Source organism: Caretta caretta, chromosome 6 (genome assembly GCF_965140235.1).
Source record: "Caretta caretta isolate rCarCar2 chromosome 6, rCarCar1.hap1, whole genome shotgun sequence".
In the NCBI taxonomy this organism is placed as follows: Eukaryota; Metazoa; Chordata; order Testudines; family Cheloniidae; genus Caretta; species Caretta caretta.
The window spans coordinates 83723239-83748872 of NC_134211.1; the positions used below are offsets into that span (position 1 = coordinate 83723239).

A 25634-nucleotide genomic window follows, 5' to 3' on the forward strand; every position below is an offset into this window, starting at 1 on the left:
CTGGATTAATTGACAAACTATGGCGGTCCATAATGGTTCAAGTGATGATCTGAATTTTTCTCTTGCTCAGTTTTTTGGGAGGGGGAATTTCCCCCTTTGCTACTGCATAATTTTTGCAGATAGAAAAACTGAAGTATATTTGGTATTATTTTTTCCATATTTCTTGTTGCATGCAAATGAGAATAAATTACACATAATGTATCTATGATTTAAGGAAGACAAAAAATTCCTCGTACTTTGGTATATACCTGTGTGCTGTTTGTGCATATATAAATACAATATACTATAAAAGAAGTGTATTCGGGATACAAGTTTAAAATGTTTATATATGTTCTCAATTCAGTGTTTGATGCCTTTGTTTTAATCTGTTACCAGCTTTGCATCAATCTATTCAATTTTTTTTCTTACTCTGCAGTCCCTGGATGGATTTGTATTTGCACTAAACCAAGAAGGAAAATTTTTGTACATTTCAGAAACAGTCTCCATCTATTTAGGCCTATCGCAAGTAAGTAAAAATTTTCGATTCTAGAATGTAATTGTGTAAACTGCACTTTTCTGCTAAAGTAATAATCTGTTTTGCAGTATTTTGCATGAATTATTGAATCCATTACTTAAGGTCTGTGTCTCATTCATCCTGAGAAGTAATTGAGAAGTATGTGTCAGTATTGAATGTTTAGATAAAATAAACTTGGGCCTGAAAACTTTTTGTCACAAAAGATCATTATTAATTTATTGAGAACAAATGAAGTTTCTTTTCTCAGTTGTTTTGAACTTTAAACCTCTATACCTGGTAGGAAAGGGACACACTAATAGTACTTCCCTTGTGTCCTATTACTGGATGTTTATGGAGTACTCTTTATTATCCTGGGAGCTGACACAATGACAGGGAGTCATTTGGAGTCAAGAAATGCTGAAAGAGACCATTAAAATGTCTTGCAGGGAGGGTTCCAACAAGGACATTTTGTAGCCTTCACAAATGTTCACTAATACGAAATGACAAATTTATAAAATACAGTATTTTGATTATTTGTAGTTTAATTGCTGACATCTGTTTTTCAGAGGCTAAAAGGGAAGGAAAAAGGAAAAGTTGCTTGTTGTGGCTTATTGCTAATCCTACTGCATTCAGAGGCTTCTAGCCGAAAAATCTCCCTTCTATTTGGATTCAGAAATGCAGCAGAGAGTTTTTGCATGATGATTTGCCAAGTAGGATAATCTACTTCTAGTACAGTCACCCCGAGGAGATAAAAATTGAGATAATGTTTGTGTCTGCTCTTTTAAATGGGGACCCATAGTGAACTTGTTGCTTGAGTAAGTTGGCACAGCTCAGAGGAGGCAACTATTAGTATTGGAAGCTTTCAAAAGCTAGTGATTTTGTTGTGCCCCAGCTACATTAAGAATGATATTTTAAAAGAATGAGAGAGATTTTAATGTTTGGTGCAGAAAAAGACCAAATTTAAATATTATCTGATGAGAATCAGAGTAAGAGTTATTAACTCTGCAAAGAACACCCAAGCAATTGGCTATCGTGTGTACAGCAATTGTGTTTTGTGGTGGCTCTAGCAAACGGAATGATAGAAATAGAAACGGAGCTATTTTAAATTCCATATTCATATTCTTGTCTCTCATTGAAGTCCCTAGTTTTGTAATGGGCTTTAATCCCTGCCTTAATCTGTTTGGGAGCTGGTATCAAGGATCTCAGGTTTTGGAATTGGTGCACCACCAGGTTGCTAAAACAGTAAAGAATCAGAACTTTAATGTTGTTATTGTCTTAAGCTCATATTAATCTGTTTTATGCATAGTATCCAACAAAGTTTAATAAGCCAATAAAGAAAAAGGATGAATAATTAGTTTAAGCAGGTAAATGCTAATTAGGGAACTCCTGAAAGGCATCCATTATACACTAGCTTAAAACAAATTTTACAGCGCTGGTTAGTGGTGTAATCCAAATTCTGTCAAGGCAACTGCATTTTCTGTAATTGAGATGTGTATGTTTGCTTTGCATAACAGATGGCTCTGTATGCTTAGACTGATAGCTAGGAAAATAATAATTGCATTATTCTGGCCAAAAGAATATTAGCTCTTGGGTTTTGGCCATTTCAGTCAGTCCTCCTGCCAGCACAGCATATGCACATATATGGATTGGATTTTCAAGGAAATTGATGCATCTGGAATAGTGTGGCCATCTGAAATATCATCTGTTAAAGAAAAATGTGGCTTTAACCCTATGCTAGTCTCTTGTAAAATTTTCTTCCACTGCTTTTTAACTGTAATAGTTGGTAAGACTCTCCTTATTCTAAACTTGTGTCAAGTTGTTGAGCCATTACACTTCATCCTTTGAAGCAAGCGTTCAGATGAATAAAGCAATTACTATTTTTCTTAATTATTTGGGTGACTGTAGCACATAGGACTTTAGTTATGGACCAGGACACTATACTAGGTTCTGTACAAACATGGAACAAAAAGGCATTCCCTGTCCCGAAGGGCTTACAGTCTAAGATGAGAGACAACAGGGGGATGCAGGCCGGTGGGGGAGTACTAAGAAACAATGAGACAGTATTGGTCAGCCTGATGGGATGTGGTCTCAGCACATCAGCAGCCTAACCATTGTCATGTTTTTTGTAGGCTTAATGGAACAGTCTGGTTTTGAGGAGGGTTTTGAAGGAGAGCAAGTTAGATTTTCAGAGGTTTATGAGGAGCTTCTCTCAAGCATGAGGGGCAGTGTGGCAGAAAGCACAAAGGTGCTTGTTAGAAAATGTAACAAGTGGATGATGGAGGCTGGCATCCTGATCAGATCGGAAGCGGGGTCTGACATTTTGATAACAAATGAAACGTGATGGGCAGGATAGGGATAGCCATGAAAGGCCTTGTAAGTGAAGATGAGTAGCTTATGTTTGATGTGCTTGAGACAGGAACGCCAATGGAGGGATTGCCTAAACATGTTACAGTATTTGACATATCATAACATCTCTTTGCATTTACTAATCAAGGTATCAGTGAAAAATTTTGTTGAAAAATCAAGAGTGAGATTGTGGACTTCATCAGCATAATAAGTGAAATCTGCTGAGGGCCTTTGATTTACCCACTAAAATATGTCAGGTTGGTGTCCCCACCAATCTTTGCTTAAGACATTTGTACTTTATCAGGCCATAAATGAGTAAACATTGTGTACACTGTATACATCCTTACCACATTTTTTCAGTTGCCTTCCTGTAAATGCTGTAAAAATCTTACAGATGCATCATTAGCAGTAGCAAAAGGAAAACTGCAATCATGCATACTAAATAACCATTCAAACGCTTTATTTATTACAAAGAGCTGATTGGCAAAAATAGCCATGCAAACAAATTCTTGCAGTACAAAGGAAATGCTAATATGTCACTACAGTGACTTCAAAATAGTCCAAAGTGAGGAAGCCATTGCGGTATGTTGTTATTTCATTGAATTGTGATATGTGATGAAGCTGGCAAGAACAAGCATTAATGGGATATGAACACATAAGATATCTTACCTCCAATTCTTTGCATTATAGAATCATAGAAATGCAGGGCTGGAAAGGATCTCGAAAAGTCATCAAGTCCAGTCCCCATGCTGAGGTAGGACAAAGTAAATGTAGACCATCCCTGACAGGTGTTTGTCCAACCTGTTCTTAAAAATCTCCAACGACTTGGATTCCACCACCTCCCTTGGAAGCCTATTCCAGAGCTTAACTACCTTTATATAAAGTGCTATAAGATAAATATTGCTTGATTCCTCTGTGAGGCTGGCCGAAGGTAGATTTGGGTAGAATGCACCCTGTAGACACTTTGTGAAACTTCTAAAACATTCCATAATGTAAATTCTAAGCTTCTTCAGTTGATTCCTCTTCCTGAAGTGCTGGCTTATAAGTTTTATTTTAATGTCTAGTGCTGCTTTGCTGATAGTACTTTGTTTCTGTTTCTTTGTCTTTTTTATTTAATATGAATGAAAATTAGGTAGCTCGTTTTTTTTTAGAAATAGACAGGAAAAATGTCACATCCAGTTAAGAGAAAACAGTCTTTTGACCCAACTTCAAAGGATGAATGTAGAGTTTTCTCCGTGAGCCCAATTTTTCTCTTTTGTGTACCTTGAGAGTCAGTGGTTCAATAAAATGGATGCTGATGTGCAAAGTAAGATTAATAGTAACGAAATCTGACAATACTAATCTCTCTAGAGCTAGTCTGGGGGGGATAATAATGAGGTTACTTGTTACAAAGTCTGGGCCTACTTTAATAATAAATAAAAATTGTAATAACTACTCTTTCAACATTGTAATGATTGTACATTGCATATAGACATCAAAATATATCTATTTGGATTTTAAACACTTTGGGCTGGATTCACAAAAGGATGTATGTGCCTATATCCCAGAATCAGACCCTTCCCCTCCCTCCCTCCCCCCGGGATTAACACCCCTCATCCCTCTCAGCTGCCTCTAAAATTACTTGGTACCTAAAATTTTTGAAGTTAAAGGCACCCCTCTTTCTGCTTCTGAGCACACTCACTGCAGCCCCATACCAGGCACTCGGATGCCTAAGCCACAGAGCGATGCACAAATCAGGAGAAGGTAGGTGTTTCTCTGCCTGCAAGGCTCAGTCTGGTAAGCATGCTCAGACCTTATCTAGTGGATTGGGCTCCTGTATACAAGTTTACACAAAACAACTGGTAAGAGTGTGGGGAGGGGAAGGAGACATTCCCTTGGAACGATCAGCCCAGTGACTAAGGAACTCTCCTGATTGGTGGCAGATCCCAGTTCAAATCTCTTTCCCCCCTCAGGGGACTTGAACCGGGGGTTTCTCGCATCCATACTTACATACCAGGTGAGTATCCTAACTACTGGGCTAAAAGTTATGAAGGAGCATGTCCTCCCCCCACCCTCTGCCTTCTTGCTAAAAGCACCTAACACCAGGAGATGGTTTATAGCTAAGAATCTCAAGCAGAGGAAGGTGTCTCCCTGTAGCCGAGACTAAAGTGCCCATCTCTCAGAGATGAGCAGGGCTTAACACACATCCCTTGGCTTTGTACCTCTCATTGGCTACCTTATGCGAGGAGCCTCCTTGCATGCTGGCTTTTGTGAATCCCATTCTGAGATGCCTCTCTCTTCCCATTCATTGTATTGAAAACCTAGGTGTTGAACTCAGGCTTTGTGAATCCCAGTGATTTTCTAGACACCTACATTTCTTTGTGAGTCTAGTCCTTTATCTTCAGGCTAGTGATGACTGGGAATTTTATGTTAGTTGGTTTGTAGAATTTGATTTTAGAGTGCTTCTTCCAAAACAGTTCACTCTGGAATGGTATTGAGAGCAGTTTCAGAGAATATCAGATGCACATTTGTGGCAGATACTAAGGAGAAAAGATGAAGGAAACTAAAATAAGGGTTTAAGAGTTAGAAGAAATGGGCTACATTGTATAGGCCATATCCTCAGCTTGTGTAAATCTGCACGGTTCCATTATGATTTGGCCCTATGTTCCTCCCAGTATAAAGTGGTCCAGAAACTGTAGTATTCGCATGTAGACTCATGATTATTTAGACGCTTACGGTACACGTGTACATAGGGGTTTCTATACTGGGGATTTTTGCATGGAATTATTGACATTGGTAAAACATGTAAGGAAAAATTCTGTCCCCATTGAAGTCAATAGCAAACTCCCATTGAATCCAGCGGGGCAGGATTTTACTCCTGGAGTAGAAGAGTGTGCTCAGAAGCAGGAAAAAAAAAAAAAAACCTAAAGGACCTAAAAAGTGACTTGCAATGGGTACATGCCACTTTTCACAGTGCAACACATCTGCATCAGGGGTGCAAAAATCCCCAGTGCAGGCCAGCTCTGTTTCTGTCTGTCTAGCCACATTGCAAATCCAACAGACAGTTTGAAATACCAAGAAACTACCATCCTTTGAAAATGAACAATTCCTGAATTTCTTGAATTATTAATAGAGTGGGAACAGATTTCAAATATAGATGCCTAAATTGGTCACCAGATTCCCACATCTGGGCACTCAAATGGGCACTCAGGCACTCAAATTGCTATTTAAGGCCTCTAAATGGCAATGTGAATGTCTAAATCTGGGATTTGCGTACATAATTTAGGTGGCTAAATTTAAGAAATTGGCCCACAGTATGTTTTATCTTGGAATTGAACAATTTCTGCTCAAAAGAAAAATTACGACTTGAACAAAAATGGGAAATTAACAGACTTTTATCATTAAAAAACATGATAGGCCAAGAAGCTGGCTAAACCTCTTCTCATTTTCCTGAAACAAGCTCTCAGTCATTTCCTACTGACAGTAGTACTCTGCTTGTATATTATGGATTACCTCCCTTCTCTTTTCTTTCTGTAAAGTCCACACCTTAAAATAATAAGATACCTACCTTAGCTTCAAGCTTCCCAGGACCCAGACAGGGTTGCAAATTGGCCCGTTTAAAGAAAGCTCTCTAAAAGGGAGCAGTGCAGCTGCACACATAATAAGAACTAATAAATGTATGTTGGGGGAGGGGAGAGAATAAATTATTGTTTTATCCTTTTAAAAACAAAGTAGGTGTGCAGACAACAGGTATATTAGATATGAACAGCTTTACTCGTTCTGTCACGGATCTTTGTAGTTTGGATCCCTGTGCATTTGTTCTGTGGAATGGCAAATAAAATTATAGCTACAGCACACAAGTACAAGGTCAAATAAATGACAGTACTCAGTCTATTTGTGAAGCTATTCTGAAAGGGAACCATGGTGCCAAATGTGGTTTATTTGAATAATAAAGAAGAATTAGATTCCCCTGATAACTTGGCTGAGGGCCAATAAATCACTGGAGGTTAAGGATGCTTTGCAACTGCCGTGTATTTCTTTTGCTGTTACGAAGCACAAACCTCAACTACTATTCTCTACCTGTTTTTCAATGTAAATCAAGCTGAGGTTGGTATACGGTTAATGCATTACTTTATGCTGGGTTTGTTTAAAAAAATAGTATAAGGAAAACGTTGATATTTGCATTTGTTCTGTTAGTTCTAGCTCATTTTCCCACCACAACATTTTAAAACCTGTATTTCAGGGACAAAATAAATACTATGTAACAAAGCCTCATAATAAAATAATTAAGAACCTCCAGTATTTTTCTATTTAATATTTGAACTTAGTATTTCTTATTCTAGATTTGAATAGTAGTGGTAAGGATGATCAAATATTCAGTTAATAAATTCATGCACTAACGTTGATAATTATATAGAATTTTGACCCCTTTTAAACATAATTATTAAATAAAACCAGATGAAATTCAGTATTGTATAGGTTTTCAGGAAGTATTTTTCAGTGTTCAGCATAGGAAAGTTATTTACTTTCATGTAAAAAGAAGGGTGTGGGGGAGGGAGCCCTTTTCAAATACAGAGGCTTTGAGGGTTTTGAGACCATTGAGAAAATATAAGTATCAAAATAATTCAGAAACAGTACAAGGCACAGTGGCACATTATCAATTTACAACATTTAAATTGATAAATGCTTGGTGGTGAAGGCCTACAAGGGCACTTTGAAAAGCAAATAGCGACCTGGTGAAGAAATTGATTTCCCCCCCCCGAAAATGACTGCATGATGCATCATTTGACTGCATGCTGTCCAAGTGCTTGACAGAGATAATCTCAGCAATCCCACGGGTGACCTTATCGTTCTCAACAGGGCAACTTTGTCTAGGTTCTGACTTTGTGCTTGTCAAGGTTTCTCCAGGCAGGATCCTTAGGGGGGAAAAGTTCCTCTGTTCGATCCAGATATTGAACCACTCTTCAAGGCACCCTCTCCCCGCCCCTGCCCCCCCTGCTTCCAAAAAGGCAAGCTCATTCGCTTTCTTCATAATTATGAATGAACTTAACAAGAGAAAATATCTACAGACGGAGCATCTTTGCTGAAACCATTATTGCCTTTTCAGTGTAGTTTAGCATAGCTCTTAAAGGAGAAAAAGATACCTGCCATTAGAGGTTATCAGACACAGCCGAAAGGCTCCAAAGCACACTACAATCTTTTGCGTAACAGAAATATTCTGTCCGGCTTCTTTCTTTCTTACAATCAGTTTTCTTGGTTATTTTTATATATGAAAAGTATTTGACATTGTTTCATTAATCCAAATTATTGTCTAATAATTTTGTCCCCTGTAATGATGATCTTGATTTTTTTCACCCTAACCCAAGAACTTTTAAGACAACTCAAGTGCAAATGACAAACTGACGCAAGGCATAAACATCAACATCAATATGCATAATTTTGCATAGATACCCTGTAACAACCTTCACTTCATGTGATCCAAAACACTTTGCCCGTGTTATTTGGGTGTTATAAAATTGTTTTATCTGGTACAGATGAATATATTACACAAATATTCAGTTGTAATGGTATTTTCAAATTTGTAGTAATGTTTTCAAAATGTACTTTGAATTATCAAAAAATTGTGTTTATTACACAGTTTGTAATTGTTAATTAAAATTCCCTATTAACAACCTATTGAAAGCAGATGTTATGCTCTCTTTGGTACCCCAGTGCTGCATTAGCCACTGCCTTTGACACCCACAGTTCACCATATTCAACATCTTTTACCTCCTTCTTTCATCCACAACATTAATTCTGAGTGAACAAGACGTGCTTCCTTGCTTTTGACAAGATTTGCTGCAGTCTCATGCGACAAAAACCCAACACTCATTCCAGATTCAGAAAGTAGGATTTATAACAGCATTTTAATTTAATGTTGGATGTCGAACATATAAAGAGATCACAGTAGTACTAGAGCTGAAAATTGATGCCTTTTTTATTAGTGTCCTCTCAGAAGTGGGTGAGCCGCTGTTTGTGCAATGGAGCACAGAGCACCACAGTCAGATGAATGAGGATATGCTATCTGCAAGGAATCATATTTCAAACCACTGTCTGCTTCTATTGATGTGCTCAGAGTTGAAAGGTTATGCTAGTAAATGCCATCAGAATTTCCAGCATTAGAAATCTGTGGAATAATCCTCTGACTGTCACTTTGTAGTCTGTCAAAATACAGTACATAGTGATATTTTGCTTATTTTTTAACTTAAAATTAGCTTATTGCTTCTGATCACATTGCTTTGCTTAGTTTTCCCCAGTATAATTTAAATACTGCCAACAATATAGCTTTAAAGGTTCTGTTGAATACACCAAACTATGACTGAGAGAACTAAAGAAATCCAGTGTGTCATTTCACATGAGAATCATGTTCTCCTTATTTATACTTTTAAACATATTTTAGCAGCCATTGAGGCTGAAATATTGAAAGCCTTTACGCAGAAGGGTTACACTAGTTAGAATGAATCACACAGATTCTTGGTACAATAAAATATAGCCTCATTGGTTTAACATTTGAAGGCTGCGGACTTTTTGTGCTGCTTAATAATTACTGGCATTTGATATTAAATATAAGATGTTGATAATATAAGATATTTTCACTTCAGTTAACACCTTCCAATAGTAGCTAAGCAAAAGTCTGAAAACATTATTGGTAATTAGACTGTTTGCTTCATGATATAGGCAATGTTATGTTTTCCGGTTAATTTTGAAAGTAGTGTATAGAAAAAATATGATTAAGGAAATTTAGATGTTCTAAAATTGTCATTCATATTAAAACCAAGAAACACTGTTTTCCTAAATTAACGTACAATGTAGTTAAGCAAGCTTTGGAAATGTAAAACTCCAAGTTTGCTGGAGAATAGTTTGGTATCTTTTTTTCATTGACTAGCTACATATATTTGTATGCTTGTCAATGAATATTTTATGTATATTAACGGAACTGTTTATTTTACCATGCAAAAATTGGTAAAAGGGATATTTTGTAGGAAACGTAACAAATAAGATCTTCTGTATAAATATCTTTTCTCTGCTGTTCTAATACTGTAGAAATTGGAATGAAATACAAAATTCTCATATAGATGGTAGGGTAATTACTTAAGCTCAGAGGAACAAGGTCGTAAAGTCATTCCATTCATGGGTAATCAAAATTTCATTTCTATAAGAAAAAAAGATGTGTATCACTTTTTAGCTATTACATAAGAAGACATGTTTTTCAAGACTGGTATATCACGGCAACAATTCTATTGATAATTTCACTTGTTTAGTTGGCTAATACCACAGAAATTTACTTTAGGGTTTGAATAAGATTTGGGAATTGGCTGATAGCTTTAAAATGGATGCTCCCTCTATTGCAACAACAAATGTTCTCTTGCTATTATTTATTATGTTTATTGCCTCGTCAAAGGTGTGGTATTCCTTTCCTGTATGGATCAAAATGTAACAGACCTGGTATAATTAATTTTAATAGGTTAAAAAAAATCTGTCAAGAAAGTTATTTTCCTGTAAACAGTGCTTTTTAAAACATTGCTTCTTCCTGTTGTTTTTAATCTGGTAGGATTTTTAATTCAACATAGAACAGCTGACAAAACTACTTTCTCTGTTACTACTATAGTACAGTTAGGATAAGTGATCATGAGTTTGAGGCACTAGAGAGCCATGTAGCTCAGGTGCAGTCCACAGGTTTGGTCAGCATTACTGCCAGCGCCAAGTGCTCAAAAAGGATGGGTCAGCCCCCCAAAATCACGAGCCTGTCTTAAAAATCGTGAGATTTTACAAACAATAAATTTTGGTTTCCATTTGTTTTCTGGCGTTAGAGCTTTTAGGGTTCACATTTTCAAATTTTTCTCCACGGCCAGGAGGACTAGAAACTTACTTTTTTAAAAAGAGAAAACTGAGATTTTCAGCATCAGAATTTCCAGCATGCCCAAGGCCTTATGGAAAACACCAAACATTGTGACACTTGTGATCAAATCACAAGAACTGGCAAAACTGGGTCAGAACTCTATTTCGCTGCCTGGTCTTAGGCAGAGTTTACAGAGAGCCAAGCAAATGGGCCATAATCTCTGGGAATTCTTCTACTCCTGGGGAGAAGAAGTGAGTGATAGAGAAGTGAGAGGGGAAACAATCATCACCCTCTTAGCAGCCAGGAGAGGGAGAGAAGGAGTACTCCAACCCTTTATTAGCAGCCAGAGGTTAAGTGGAGAGAGAGCAGAAATACATTGACATGTTTCAGAGTAACAGTCGTGTTAGTCTGTATTCGCAAAAAGAAAAGGAGTACTTGTGGCACCTTAGAGACTAACCAATTTATTTGAGCCTAAGCTTTCGTGAGCTACAGCTCACTTCATCGGATGCATACTGTGGAAAGTTTATAAGATCTTATTATATACACACAAAGCATGAAAAAATACCTCCTCCCACCCCACTCTCCTGCTGGTAATAGCTTATCTAAAGTGATCACTCTCCTTACAATGTGTATGATAATCAAGGTGGGCCATTTCCAGCACAAATCCAGGTTTTCTCACCCCTCCTCCCACACACACACACAAACTCACTCGCCTGCTGGTAATAGCTTATCTAAAGTGACCACTTTCCTTACAATGTGTATGATAATCAAGGTGGGCCATTTCCAACACAAATCCAGGTTTTCTCAACCCCCCCCCCCCCCACACACACACACACAAACTCACTCTCCTGCTAGTAATAGCTTATCCAAAGTGACCACTCTCCTTAAATGAAAGTCGCTATTTTACAAAAAAAAAACTTCAAATCCAGACTCCAGCGAGAAACTGCTGAATTGGAATTCATTTGCAAACTGGATACAATTAACTTAGGCTTGAATAGAGATTGGGAGTGGCTTAGTCATTATGCAAGGTAGCCTATTTCCCCTTGTTTTTTCCTACCCCCCCACCCCCCAAACGTTCTTGTTAAACCCTGGATTTGTGCTGGAAATGGCCCACCTTGATTATCATACACAATGTAAGGAGAGTGGTCACTTTGGATAAGCTATTACCAGCAGGAGAGTGAGTTTGTGGGGGGGGGGTGAGAAAACCTGGATTTGTGTTGGAAATGGTCCACCTTGATTATCATACACATTGTAAGGAGAGTGGTCACTTTAGATAAGCTATTACCAGCAGGAGAGTGGGATGGGAGGAGGTATTTTTTTCATGCTTTGTGTGTATATAATAAGATCTTATAAACTTTCCACAGTATGCATCCGATGAAGTGAGCTGTAGCTCACGAAAGCTTATGCTCAGATAAATTGGTTAGTCTCTAAGGTGCCCCAAGTACTCCTTTTCTTTTTTCAGAAATACATTCTCACTCTCAGTAGCCAGGAAGTTGTAGGGAAGGGAAGAGAGAGGAGATGCACCTCTGTCAACAGCCAGGAAGTTGAGAGGAGGGAGCAGAGAGGAGAAGCACCTCCTTTCAATTGCTAGGAAGTGTGTCTAAGAGTAGTGACGAGAATTATCTCCTCCTTAGTAGCCAGGATGTTTCTGGGGAGGGGAGTGGAGGAGTGGGAGGGCGGGGAGGGAAAAGCAAAGCACAGAGAGACAGAGAGGAGAAATACCTCCTCCTATCAATCAGCAGACAAGAAGTAGAAGAGAAGAGAAACACCTGCTCTTACTAAGGCTATATCTACACTGCAGACCTTACAGCGGCATAGCTGTACCGTGGCAGCTGTGCTGCCGCAAGATCTCCTGTGTAGCCACTCTATGCCGACAGGAGACCTTGTGGCAATTAAACCCCCTGCAATGAGCTGTGGTAGCTATGTCGGTGGGAGACACTCTCTTGCTGACATAGCGCTGTCCACACCGGCGCTTTTGTTGATGAAACTTATGTCGGTCGAGGGCAGCGGGGTCACACCCCTGACCGACAAAAGTTTTACTGACAAAAGTGCTAATGTAGACATAGCCTAAGCTGCTGAGAGTTAGTGCTGTGAATAGGAATATTCCCTCCCTCTCACAAGGTGCTGAGGAAGAAGGGGAATAGAGCAGGGGAATCATGAGTCAGATCCCTGCCCCCCCCCCCATCATGAGATTGACTTAAAATCATGAGATTTTTAAAAACAATTCTTTTTAGGGGTTTTTTTTTATTTGCCTTCTGTTTTTTTAGCCTTTAGGGTTCATGCACATTGCAGGAGAGTGGTCACTTTGGATGAAATATTACCAGCAGGAGAGTGAGTTTGTGTGTGTGGTTTTTGGAAAAAAAGGGGCGGAGGGTGAGAAGACCTGGATTTGTGCTGGAAATGGCCCAGCTTGATTATCATACTCATTGTAAGGAGAGTGATCACTTTAGATAAGCTATTACCAGCAGGAGAGTGGGGTGGGAGGAGGTATTGTTTCATGGTCTCTGTGTATATAATGTCTTCTGCAGTTTCCACAGTATGCATCCGATGAAGTGAGCTGTAGCTCACGAAAGCTTATGCTCAAATAAATTGGTTAGTCTCTAAGGTGCCACAAGTACTCCTTTTCTGTTTGCGATATTTTCAAGACTTTCCCTGCTGCCATGAATGCTGGAAACTTACTTTTATTTTTAAAAGAGCTGAGATTCTCAGGCAATAGCATGATTCCAGCAGCTGGTTCTTTGAAGAAAACATCAAATATCACAAAGCTTGCAATAAAATCATGAGTTGGCGAGAGAGAGAGAGAAATGCTGGCTCTCTGTATTTGAATGGAGTCACAGAGAGCTATAAAATAATAATAGCAGAGTGTATTTTTCAGACCTTTGCATATGTAGTGACATTGTGTCATGAAGCCAAAATGTCGTGACATGAACACCATTGCCACACTTTTTAACCATTTCACCCCATCATTAGCTTAAGACTCTGTCTGTGACTTCGGTGAATGACAAAGTCATCTTTGGGCCTTCAGGGCTGAGTACTTCTGAATTAGGATGTAGGCAGTAATGAGGCACAGTTGAACTATTTGATACTTCAGTTTGGAATGATGTCTGCTTTCGGATGACACTTGCTGGAGCAGAAGGGGCTCGCACAAGGCCACACGCACTCCTTAACTCTCACTAGAGCTCTCACTAGAGCAAAGAATTTAAGTGAGATTTTAGCTGTGCATAGGGTCTTGTGAGACTTCATAGGATGAATTTAGGGACTATAACCTACAGTATTAGTTTTTGTTGTAAATGTGCTGTTTCACATAGCTCAGCCAACAGGAATATAATATGTACACTATAAGGGCCTGATCTAAAGCTCTTTGAAGGCAATGGAAAGACTTCAGTGGGCTTTGGAACAGGATCTACACATGCCAGGTTTTATCATCATTATCAGTATAGTGTTAGTATTATGCGTTACATGAGGTATATTTTAGGAAACTGTTTATAGTTATTGCTCACCTCATTGTCCCTGTAAGCAGCAGGTACTTTGAAGTGCATGAATATAAGCGACAGCTTGATTATACTATTTTTGTTTCCTGGTTCAGTTACAGCTTGATTGTATGCTTTCAAATATTACTGCAATGTAGTAGTTTGATTTCCTTGTCCTACCCCATGCTCCACTTCGTATCCATCAGCAATATATACTGATTTCTCGTTAATCCAAATCAGCATTTTGTAAACTCTGTTTTTATTTGGAATTAAACAAATTCTCACATGATTCTGTTAGTGTTACATACAGCAGTGACATGTTATTTACTGTTTAGATTAAAGTGGCACCCCAAGTGTGCTAAGCACATTCCCAAACACAGAGGAAGACACATTCCCTGCTCCAAAGAGCTTACAATGTTAAAAGACACACAATGGATGGTGGGAAAGGATGTGACACAAAACTACAGTTTTCACTGTCAGACATATCTGATTAGTTACATGTTTGTTCTTTTGTTATTCTTTTTATTTTTGTTTTTACTTTAAAAACACCAAATCCTCTTCCCCCCCCACCCACCACACACATAAATTCAACCCTCTTGTCTTTCTCCCATCAGTTCGCTGGTTCCATTTCAGTGTCTCATTGCCCCAACATTTAGTCTCCTTCCTTCATATAGATGAGCAGTTCATTCATGAGACAGAGATGAAATAGATAGCAGGTAACTTATGCAATGAGCTGCACCAGAGCAAATCGCTGCCCCTGTGCAGAGCCCAGTTGAAATGGAGTTATCTGCTCTGCTCATTGCAAGATCATGGGTTTAGTCAGCTACTTCCTTGCAGGTGTCAAGGAAGAAGTAGGTCTGCAGAAAGGATTTAAATAAGCTTTGGATAGGATTGGCTTTGGGGACAAGGTCAGGAAGGGCATTCCAAGTGGATGGGGTAGATAAAGTGCAAGCACACTACTCTTTACCACTTGTTTTTACTTCTCTCTCTTCCTTCTTGACTTCACCTCTTTTTTTATCCTTCTCTTTTTCCTGTTTTCTTCTTTACTGTTCTCAGTTGGAGCTGTGGGAAAGCTAAGATGAAGATGTGAGTTTTACATGTCAGTGTGAAGGCCACTGAGATTTGAAGTTACAAAACTAATCGTGTTTTCTTCTGATGGCTGGTCCATTATCATGCATCACCACCATGCACATTTCTTTCTGTAGGTATTTCAAATGTCTGTCTAGCTGATATGAGCATGCTTAGATTATACCTTATTTGGGACACTACCATTTCAGGACTACCATAGTACAGTTTGCATGCTTGTGATGTTCTCAGGATGCATCCCTGTAGATTAGAAAAGTATGCAACTTCTCTGATGGCAAAAATGCAAATTCATATAAAATAATAGGTGAAACAGGGAACAAATTCCCAGAAATAAAAACATAACTTTCACAGCTCGCTAATTAAAATTGACATTGCAGGGCTTCAAGAGACTAAGAAAGGACAGTGCCATTTTAATATGTTTTGAAACCTTTTCACTTGAGCAGACAAGAAAATCATGTAATTATGGGAATTCATTCAGCTCTTTAGTGAAAACACAGTCCTGCAACCTTGGGTAGCATGAATAGAAATTAAAGAAGTTGAACTGAAGATATTTCTAAAAAGTCACAACTGCTATTTGACATTAGATGATGTGTTTATCCATTCATTATCACTAGAACACCTGGGGAGGTGCTCAGGTAATCAGATAGGGGCTTTTAAAATAATTATAAAAAAGCATAGATTATATAGAAGATTATATATACTGTTCTGAATCAAGTTGTTAATGTGTAATGTGTCTCATTATGGCATCAGAACCCAAGTCACAACTGTATAAGAATTTACATATAAACAATCAACATGATCGAAAGTATAAAATTTAGGGATTATTATTATTTTAAATAAAATGCCTGCCTATCCTGAAATTCAAACACTTATTTCCTATGTGTATAATTATAATATTTCCATGGTGGTTGATAATTGTCTATTCCTTTTTCGTGGTCTCATTTAACCCCATATTTAGTCTCTGCCATTTGTGGTCTTTGTTCAAAAATGGACATCTTAGTAAGACATAGTACAGGGTTTTTTTGGTTTTAACCTTCAAAAGAATTTAGTTGAGCAGATGTTACATTGAAATACTCAGAGTAGAAAGGAAATGATATGGCTTTTAAAGGGCACATCTAGCATATCTGCTGGGCTAAAGTAATTCTGGCAATGCTTCAAAGGATATAACTTTTGATGGTAAAGTAGGTAGGCTATAGAATGAAATCACATATGGCAAGCTGTCAAAGTCTTCCTACACATTCAGTACATTTATGTAAGTGCAAATGGATGCTGCTTAGATGGAGTCCCTAGCAATTTCCTGCTAAATCTGCTTTAAGATTATCTGATATTATTTGACTAAATTATCTCTGTAAAGGCTGAGGACAACTTTCATGATCAAATATTTTGAAATTAGTTTTCCTTTTTGGCAGATTATCTTAAATATGAACTGCAATTGTATTAACACTTGGAAGCAAAGGACTTTTTGTAATAGCAATTATATCAAAACAGGGATATTGAATTGCTGCATATCAACTTAGAGGATGTATTTATAGGTCAATGATGTCAATAGCTGTAGTTCTCATAGCTACCTCATTCTTACCCTTTTTTCATTACTAATGCTAAGCAGATGTGATTTAACTTTTAATGAAATTGCTGCTTTATTTGAGTCTGTGGACTAGGTTCATAGTTTTCAATGGATCGCTGTTTTTATTCTTTCAGAGTTCACCAAATAAACACTGTACCTTTTGATAAAATAATAGAAGTACACAGAATTATTATTATAGGTAAGAAACTAGTGCATCTGCCAAAATAGCTGCATTCGGCAGGGGTGGGTGGGTGTTTGTGTGTATATAGGCATGATTTTATATATATATATATATATATATATATATATATATATATATATATGCAAATATGTATGTGTGTTTATAATACACTTACACACGGTGGGAGGAGGGCAAATTAAGATTGTATTGAAGAGACAGAATTTCTGCTCTCAGTTCCTGGCCCTAGCCTTATCCTGGCTTGGAGCAGCCATTACAGGGAAAGTTCAGCTTTGCCCCTGTAGGCCTGGACTGGAGCATGCTCAGTTGCTTTGTGTGGATTGGGCACGTAAAGTCTGGTCACAGGTAGAAGCTTTGAATGGCTGGAGCGTGCTCAGTGAGGGTGGAATCTTTGAAGATTTTAGCTGCTAAAAGAAGATGTCAGCATGTTCAAACTGCAGTTTTTCAAAAGCTTTGAACGTGGACAAATTTGGGTGGATTTTCTTGAGGATGGTAAAAACCCTTATGTAAAGGCTCCCCACCACGCCAATTTCAAGTCCCAGCTCCAATGGATGGAGGTATTAAAGCTTTTCAAAGACAAGGTTGTTAGAATTTTTTAATATGAGCAAAACAACATATTTTTCCATAGCCTCATAGTTGGAAACACCTAAATTGTCCTGGCTGAAGTTTTCAATAACAATTCAGCTTGAGACAGATAAACAGCATGTAAAATTTCAGCCCAAATGGGTAAAGCTTGGTGTAGTTATAAGCCAATGAAAACAGGCTTTAATAATGGAAAGTCTCAGGCAACCCTAATAATAGGCAGTAAAATAATAATTGATGCTAAGCAATAGCCCAGCTGCCCCCAGAAAAACAGCTCTCATCACACTCCTCCTTACTGCAAATAGGGAAGATAGCACAATGCAAAAACCATCTTGTAAGGTCAACATATTGGGCCGTTTTGAATCGAGGCTCAGTAGGGAAGTTCATTCCAAACTTGAGGCCCTCTCACAGAGAGTGTCTCACAGAGAGTAGTCCTTTTCTTTTGAACGATGGGAGCTTCAATGCCTCTGCTGATTGCAGGTGCAGAAGTAAAGTGTAAAAAGAAGGATGATCTCTCTTTTCGGCATATCCCAAGGCAAATAGGATTTTATAGGCCAAAACTAATGCCAACAACTCCACCCAGGAACCCTCAAACAGCCAGTACAGAAAATTGAGTACTGGTGCATTATGCTCCCAGTTTGAGAATGGCTTAATAGTCTTTATCAACTTCAGTCTCTGAATGGATTTAAGTTCAGAGTGCATTGCAGTAATCAAAACTCAAGGTGAGATGGGTATGGATAATGATAGCAAGGTTGACATCCAAAAGTAAGGACACCACCTTCTAACCATCATGCTGCTGCCTGATACCACAGCTGGGGTTTTAACCACATCCCCAAGCTACAAACTTAAGTAACAAAAGGCAGGGCACACCCTCTTTCAATGGAATGGATATAACCTTCCTTTGTCCATGTCCTTTGTCTGCTTCCCTCAGTCTTGCAGCATCATTTCTGTCTCATCTATTAGCAGTATACATTTAGTTATTATTTGTATTGCAGTAGCACCTATGGGTCTCAGTCATGGACTATGAACCTTTTGTGCACTGCACAAACACATAAAAAAGAAGGTCCCTGCCCCAAAGAGCTTATTAGATCGAGCCTCAACCAGCAAACCAGCTCTCATCCATGCTCCAGTGGCAGCCATTCACTAGGCAAAGTATTCAGTTGCATTGATCAGAATTGAAAGATAGGCATTGGTATCATCAACAGACTGGCCCATGTTTTCCTCACCAACCTCCTTAATGACTCCATAACAGAGGGGGGGCAAGATTTATGTGGAACCCCACAGTGGCTTGAGACAAGATGTTGCTCAAAATTAACATCTCAGAATATTAGAACATTAGATGCTCAAGAACACCCCCATCCCACTTCTGCTGTGGTCTACAGCAGAAGTGCCAAAAATTTACAATGATTCATGGTGCCTTAAGCAAGCTGAAGGAGCTAAAAACCTGATCCATTGCTAGAAGAACTCATCTTGGAGTACAATCAATGCAGTCTCCATGCTGTACCCTGGAAACTACCCGGATTGTCAAGGATCCCTTAACGAGATTATATCACTTAGATAGAAAGATAGATACTCAGGGAATTTTCACCCATATTAAATTATTTTATCAATGGGGGATGTTTTGAAAGTGGATGATAATTTACCAGATTGTAAGCATCAAGTGTTACTTCTTAAGGAAAGGACATGCAAGGGAAGATGGCTACATTCCTTTCCTGTGAGAGAAAATATTCCCCTACAATGGGCCCAACTCTGTTTTTCACCATCCAGGAAGGTCACAGGTCCAAAGAACAGATTGAAACAGGAAGTATCCCCAACACTTCCATTGCCTTAGGGAATAACACAGGATGAAAATAAAGCAGAGCAGATTTAGAAACAGTCTTCCTGGGACACTGCCCACCTACCCCATACAGATACAGCCAAATCCACTTTATTTTATCCACAAAGTAACAAAAAAAAATTCCCACAGTGGTGTGGACTTGAATCAGCCTCTGAGCAGAGACAGCGCAGATTATCTAAACTATCAGGCTATCCACTCTGTGAAGTTCATCCCCTGATCTGCCATAAATTCCCTGTGCTCCACAGCATGGATTCGGTCTGAATTCAGAGAGGTAGAAATACCCCCAAAGCAGTGGTTGCTCCATGGCATGTTCTCCCTTTTCCTATAATCCTGGATAAAATACTTAAAGTCAACTCCATGTGATCAGGGCTCAGGAGAAGAGCTGGGCAGATTGAACACCAGGAGATTAATGCTCTTAATGCTCCCTGCAGTTAAGTATAAAACACAAGCACTAATGGAAATGGTAGGAGTGTTATTAAGGCAACATCAATGGAAGCACATCTACTGAAGGAGTAGTAATGCTAGGGAGTCAGGGAGGAAGTGGTTGAGCCTAGATTCTGCCAAGTTGGAGCGCTCCTTTCCCACAGTGCAGGTATCTAGATTTAGTGGATTTGGAGGCCACATCACATGCATTTTCACAAACTCTCCACCCAAGAGCATATTTGCAAGGAACTCAAATAGTAAAACTCACAAAGTTAGCTGGCTACCTTTACCCACTCCGAAGGCCATTACTAGAGGAGGACATTATATGGTCTATAGTTTATAACATACTAAACAAAATCATTCTTGATGTAACTCCATTAAAGCCACAGGAATTCCAACAGTGATGAATTTGGCTCAATATGCTAATTTTCCAAAGGGCAATTACACAGTGTCCTTAGTCTCCTGTGATGCCATTTAGTGCTCGTTTCTCTTTTTAAACAAATATAAATCCTCATATTACAGCACCATGGCATCTGCAGCAAGTAAAGACGAGTGTTTTTAAACGGAAGTAAAGATGAAAGGATTCATACTTGGTTTTCTGATCAATTTTTTTAAAAAGATCAGTGATCACTTGTAGTAAGGAGTTTAATAATTACAGATATGCTACAACTTGTAACTGCTGAAGTTCACGTCATGTTTGGATGATGTGGAGAATGACCTTCCAACTTTTGAGTCTGTAATACATCTCGGGATGTTTTTGTTTTATCTATGTAAAGCAATTTTGGGTAGTATGTTTTTCTGGTACGTTAGCATTTTGCATATATTTCAATGGTATATGTGTTAAATAAGTTCTGATAGATCGAGTATCTCGTTACACAAGTGGTCCTTTAAATAAAACAAATAACATTAATGCCTACTGTTGGTGCCAGTGGAGGTTATGATGTGCAGTGGTTGTGAGAATCAGCTTCTTGCCTTAGGTGTCATAAACTGCACAATTTATAGTTCCATATGAATTCATAGAGCTGATTGTTTTATGATATTTCAGTGTAAATTTTTCATCCCTTTCAGTTCAAGTAACACTCTCACAGAATACAGGTTTTGTACTGATATGATGTTTCCTTGCTCTAGGCATGGCCTATTCCTACTACTGACTGTAATTTACTTTTTGGTCTCTGTCGCCTTGAGCTTGCCTTCTGACTAGTTTGTTGAATGATGTGCTAATCCATTATATTTTTCAGACAAGTGTATCGACCAGTATAAACAGACTGGAGGGCACAAACCTAAATGAAAGCTACACTTCCTTGAATCATTTAAAAGCTCCTGCAGAGGTGGCAGGGCAAAATAACTTTTCTCTGTACATTGAATATAAGGGGAAAATCTCAATAAATCAAATTAAAATTGGGGGAAGAGAGGAAAGGCTTTGTGTGTACATTGTGCTGTTTTTCACAGGGACATATTTAGTTATTTTTAAAAAAAAGATAGATAACTGTAGTCAGCCACTTGAGAATGTGTCTCTAGATGATAAATTTGAACCTGAACCCAAAGCCCTGCATGACTTGCCATTCTCCAGTGTCCAGACACTCTCACAACACATGCTACCTTGTGTACAAAGTCATGTACTGTACTGAAATATTTTTACACAAATAAAGAATGACCTCACAGTGGGATTGGGAAAACTACGGAGAAAAGATGCACCTCGGTGATCTTTTCCAATGTTGGGAATAGTGAGGAGGTGTTGAAGGCCCCAGTACGTGGTGTGAAAAATAGCTTGAAATATTTTTTCTTAAAAGGAAATGTCAAGGTGGGTCACTTTTCAATTTGTGCAGCTAGAACCACTGACTCAAGCTCCTACCTGTCAACAAAGTTAATTCAAATTACAATAGCTACAGAAACTTTTGGCCGGTACATTCAAATCTAATCTGTGCACACAAGTGATATTATGGAAAATGATGTTTTTCAATTAAAGTTACAACTCCACAAAACTGTAGTAATCCCATGATAGCAAGAGCAGGGTTCATTTTTCCTTCAGGGCACATTTGATTCATGTCACATTTAGAAATAGTTAAGCTATGAATTACCAGTCTTTCTACAGATTTCAGTGTGACAAACTTTCAAAATAACATTTCCCCATTTCTGTTGAAACTGAAGACCCTGGGGAGGAAAATTCTTCCATTTCTTCTATCAGGGTGAGTTTTTTAGCATTTGTTTTTTGGTTTAAATTTAAGTAGGTTGGCAGAGGGGAGAGGGTCATAATTATTAAAGGCCTTGTGTCAGAGTTCCTTATTAAGGACTCTGTACCCTTTTGGCCCCAACTAAAGCTAATGTCAAGAAAGCTCTGTAACACCTCATAGCAATCATTCAGTGATCAGACGGGTTTAAAAGGGGTTGTAAGATCAGCTGCCATATTTCCTCCAATGGGTTAAAAGCACCGTTCTCCCTCCCTGTACATCATCATTGACATAATACATCCCTATCCATTTTGAATCTATTCATGTGTCACTGATGTTGAATTGATGATGTTGTTTGCATCTCCACTTTTTCCAGGTGGCGAAGAGCATCACCTCCCCTAAATTTATGGGGTGACGTCCTTGCCCCATTGACGTCAATGGTTATTTGCCATTGACTTCAGTGGAGCCTGCATTTCACCCACTGTATTTTTTGCTGTACGAGCCCGCCTGAGAAACTGTATTAATGGGGTGTGACCTGACCATTGAGCAATGAGGCCACTCATGTTTGTATTTTTAAGATGGTAAAATGGGAAGTTTCTAAAGCAGCAAATAAAACTGTCTCAGATTTGCAAAAAAGGCAGAAAGTCTATATTTGTAGAGTTCTGTGAAATATAATATATTTTAATTAGTTTTTCCTTTGATTATAAAAACCAATGGCTGATTTTTTTCCCCTGCAAAACTGCCTTCTTAATAAAACCTAATTTACTGCAAGTTATTTATTAGGAAAACTTTGTTTAGCTTTCATTTATAAGAATGCTGGCAGGTGTGAGTTCTTTCCAAATATGACTAGAGTTGCTTTAATTAGTCTCAGTCAGTACTTTGGAGACTTAATTTGAAAGGAGCCCTACATCTTTCTGCCCATTTCTTACCAACTCAGGAAGCATTTTAATCTTTTTGTGCTTCCAAACCAAGGTAGTCATCCCTCACATCAAAATATCTGCACCTTATCAAGATCAAAGCTGTCCAAACTTGATTTTGCATCTACACAGATGGCTGTAAACATGACACTGGAATATTACTTTTGGCTTCACTTGATAGACCTCAAAATTGGCCATGCAGAACTATTTAGGATTGGTAGAAAAAGTTATTCTTACATGTATTGTTTATGAATGCAGAATAAAGCATATGATTAATTTCTATATATGTCAGTTTTAAAGAAACCCCATTTCAGTGTCTCATTCAGAGAAACGGTTGAACAGAATCTGATCAGGTAGGAAAAGGGAAGGGATGATTGTGGCCTTTACCGCTAACAGCAAGGATTTATTTATTTATTTATTTATTTGCAGATTGCACATACAGTAAATAATTTGCATTATTATTAAGTCTTTTTTAAACTGATACTTGAGCTTTCAAACAACATTTAAAAAAACTCTAGTTATATTCTAGAAATCTTTATTCAAGAGCATGTGACTTGAAGCATGATGTGTGGAGAAACAGTATTTCCTTTATGTAGCTGAAACATTTGCATAGGGGTTTGCTGTGTTCATAAATTCCAAGCAGCATAAATATTGATATACCATGCCTATCTTCCCACATACCTTCATTTGGTTTTGTCTAAATTATGGAATGGGAAGAACAACTGTATGCATTCTTTAAAGGCATGTTTCATTCTAACCTCCACTTTCTGAAATCATTATCATTCGGGTTCCACTGCCCCCACCCTCACCCCTTCAGTCCATCTGTCTATGTAACATCTTCTAAACATTCAGTACTCTGCTCCATAACAGAATGTAGAGATTACTTATAGGTGGGTTGGATTTTTTACATGATCGCAAAGCAGTTAAAATGGAATTAATTAAAAAAAAAAACAACACTAGCTGGAAAGCTTTAGCCTGATGAAGAAAAAGCACTCTTAAATTAGAACTACAAAAACAGGTCTGTAAAATAAAGAGCATAAATGTTTGAACTGACAAAGGCAGTTAAGTCAACTGGTTAATTGTAGCTGAGAAATAAATGCATTCCAAATGCAGGGATGTCTCCTTGGTAGTGTATGATAAGGCAAGAAATATTAGTTTTGTTGCATTATTACCAATAAAAGTGCTATATCTGTGCTTTTTCCTGAATACTGGCAAAAGACATTGAAAGATAAAGTGTCAGATTATTTTTTCTTCATAATGTTGCATACGCATGAGAAGGGATTTTGTTGTTGTTGTTGTTGTAGGGTAAATAGAATGAATTATATCACAGCCGTGCCTTGTAGCAGATGGGTAATAAAGTCTTCAGCAGAACAAACCTGCCCTGTTCAGTGTGCCGAGTGCTACTAAACAAATAATCAGTCAGATCAGTAGTACATACGGTGTTGGCCAACGGGAACTGAGAATTACAATTTGCAACACAAAAATACCTAGTTTTAATCAAGATAGAAAGTAAATTGGGGACTGTTAAATTGCAGTTTGGTGTACATAGGTATCCTATTTATCTCTCTTCTAATAAAAATATTGGGTTCTCTTTCAACAGAAATCTATGGTGTAGTGTAAGGAAAAGTCAATGTTCACTAAAATAAAATGCGTTGCCTGCATATCAGTTATTAAAATTTGATTTTTTTAAGTGGGCTAATTTAAAATAAATCAATTAACTGGTGCAATACTGTGTCCTGTTTAGTTCTTTTTCTCTCTAAGAAATTCCTAATTTAAAAATATCAGACCTCAGGAGGTCATCTAGTCCATCCCCCTGCTTAAAGCAGGATCAAACCCCAATTTTTGCCCCAGATCCCAAATGGCCCCCTCAAGGGTTAAACTCACAACCCTGGGTTTAGCAGGCTAACGCTCAAACCACCGAGCTATCCCTCCCCCCCACCAATGTATGAGACAGTAAGTGCAAATGGTCATCAGCAAAACAATGTTGTTACAACAAAGTGACGTCATATGCCAAAAGTAAAAAAAACAGAGAATGTTATCTTTACTTTATTTAAATAGTAATTTAAGATTTTACGTGTAACAATAGTAGGTAGAAACATTTGAGATAGAAATGTGATTTCCAGGTTGAAGAGATTCAGTTGTTATTTTAAAAGCAAGAGATCATGAACTAAATATAAGGAAAGGGAACTAGCATGTATACAAATTAGGAAGAATTTCATTAAACAGAGGGTAGCAGGAATTAGGAACACATGATGCCAATATAAGTAATGTACAATTTATTACCTGAAAAGAGAGAGAACTAGATGTTGCTGGGAAGAACAGATGATGCAGGCACAGCCACTAGTTATGTTTTAACATTAAATTAAAGTGATAACTGTACAAAGTTTTTTTTAGAGAATTTCATTTGCTAAGCTTTGTAAAGCTAAGCCTATGAGGTCATCTTCTGTCCTTTGATGGTCATACACTATGTTCTCTTGCAATACTTGAGTATCTATTGGGAAAGCCTTTTCATTTTTGGGGGAGGAAAGGCAGAACAGTTACGGTAATTCTAGTACTACTCTGTACAATACATTACAAGAGTTAATGTAATTGTTCTAAAGGGTTTTTACACATTATAACCTGCTCGTAATTCCTTTGATATCTTTCCACTGAGACATCAAAGGGCAGTTCTGTGTAGTCTTTCTGTATATT

The 25634-nt window shown here is 38.0% G+C and overlaps 1 protein-coding gene across 5 annotated transcripts in view; it reads left to right on the forward strand.

Annotated features, from left to right (window-relative positions):
* NPAS3 (neuronal PAS domain protein 3) overlaps window positions 1-25634 on the forward strand; it is an 852890-nt gene that overhangs the window by 595217 nt on the left and 232039 nt on the right. For all 5 annotated transcript variants that reach the window (XM_048854033.2, XM_048854034.2, XM_048854035.2 and 2 more), the window contains one exon: window positions 416-505. In XM_048854033.2, the coding sequence (XP_048709990.1) occupies window positions 416-505 (90 nt within the window). The remainder of the gene's footprint in view (window positions 1-415; window positions 506-25634) is intronic.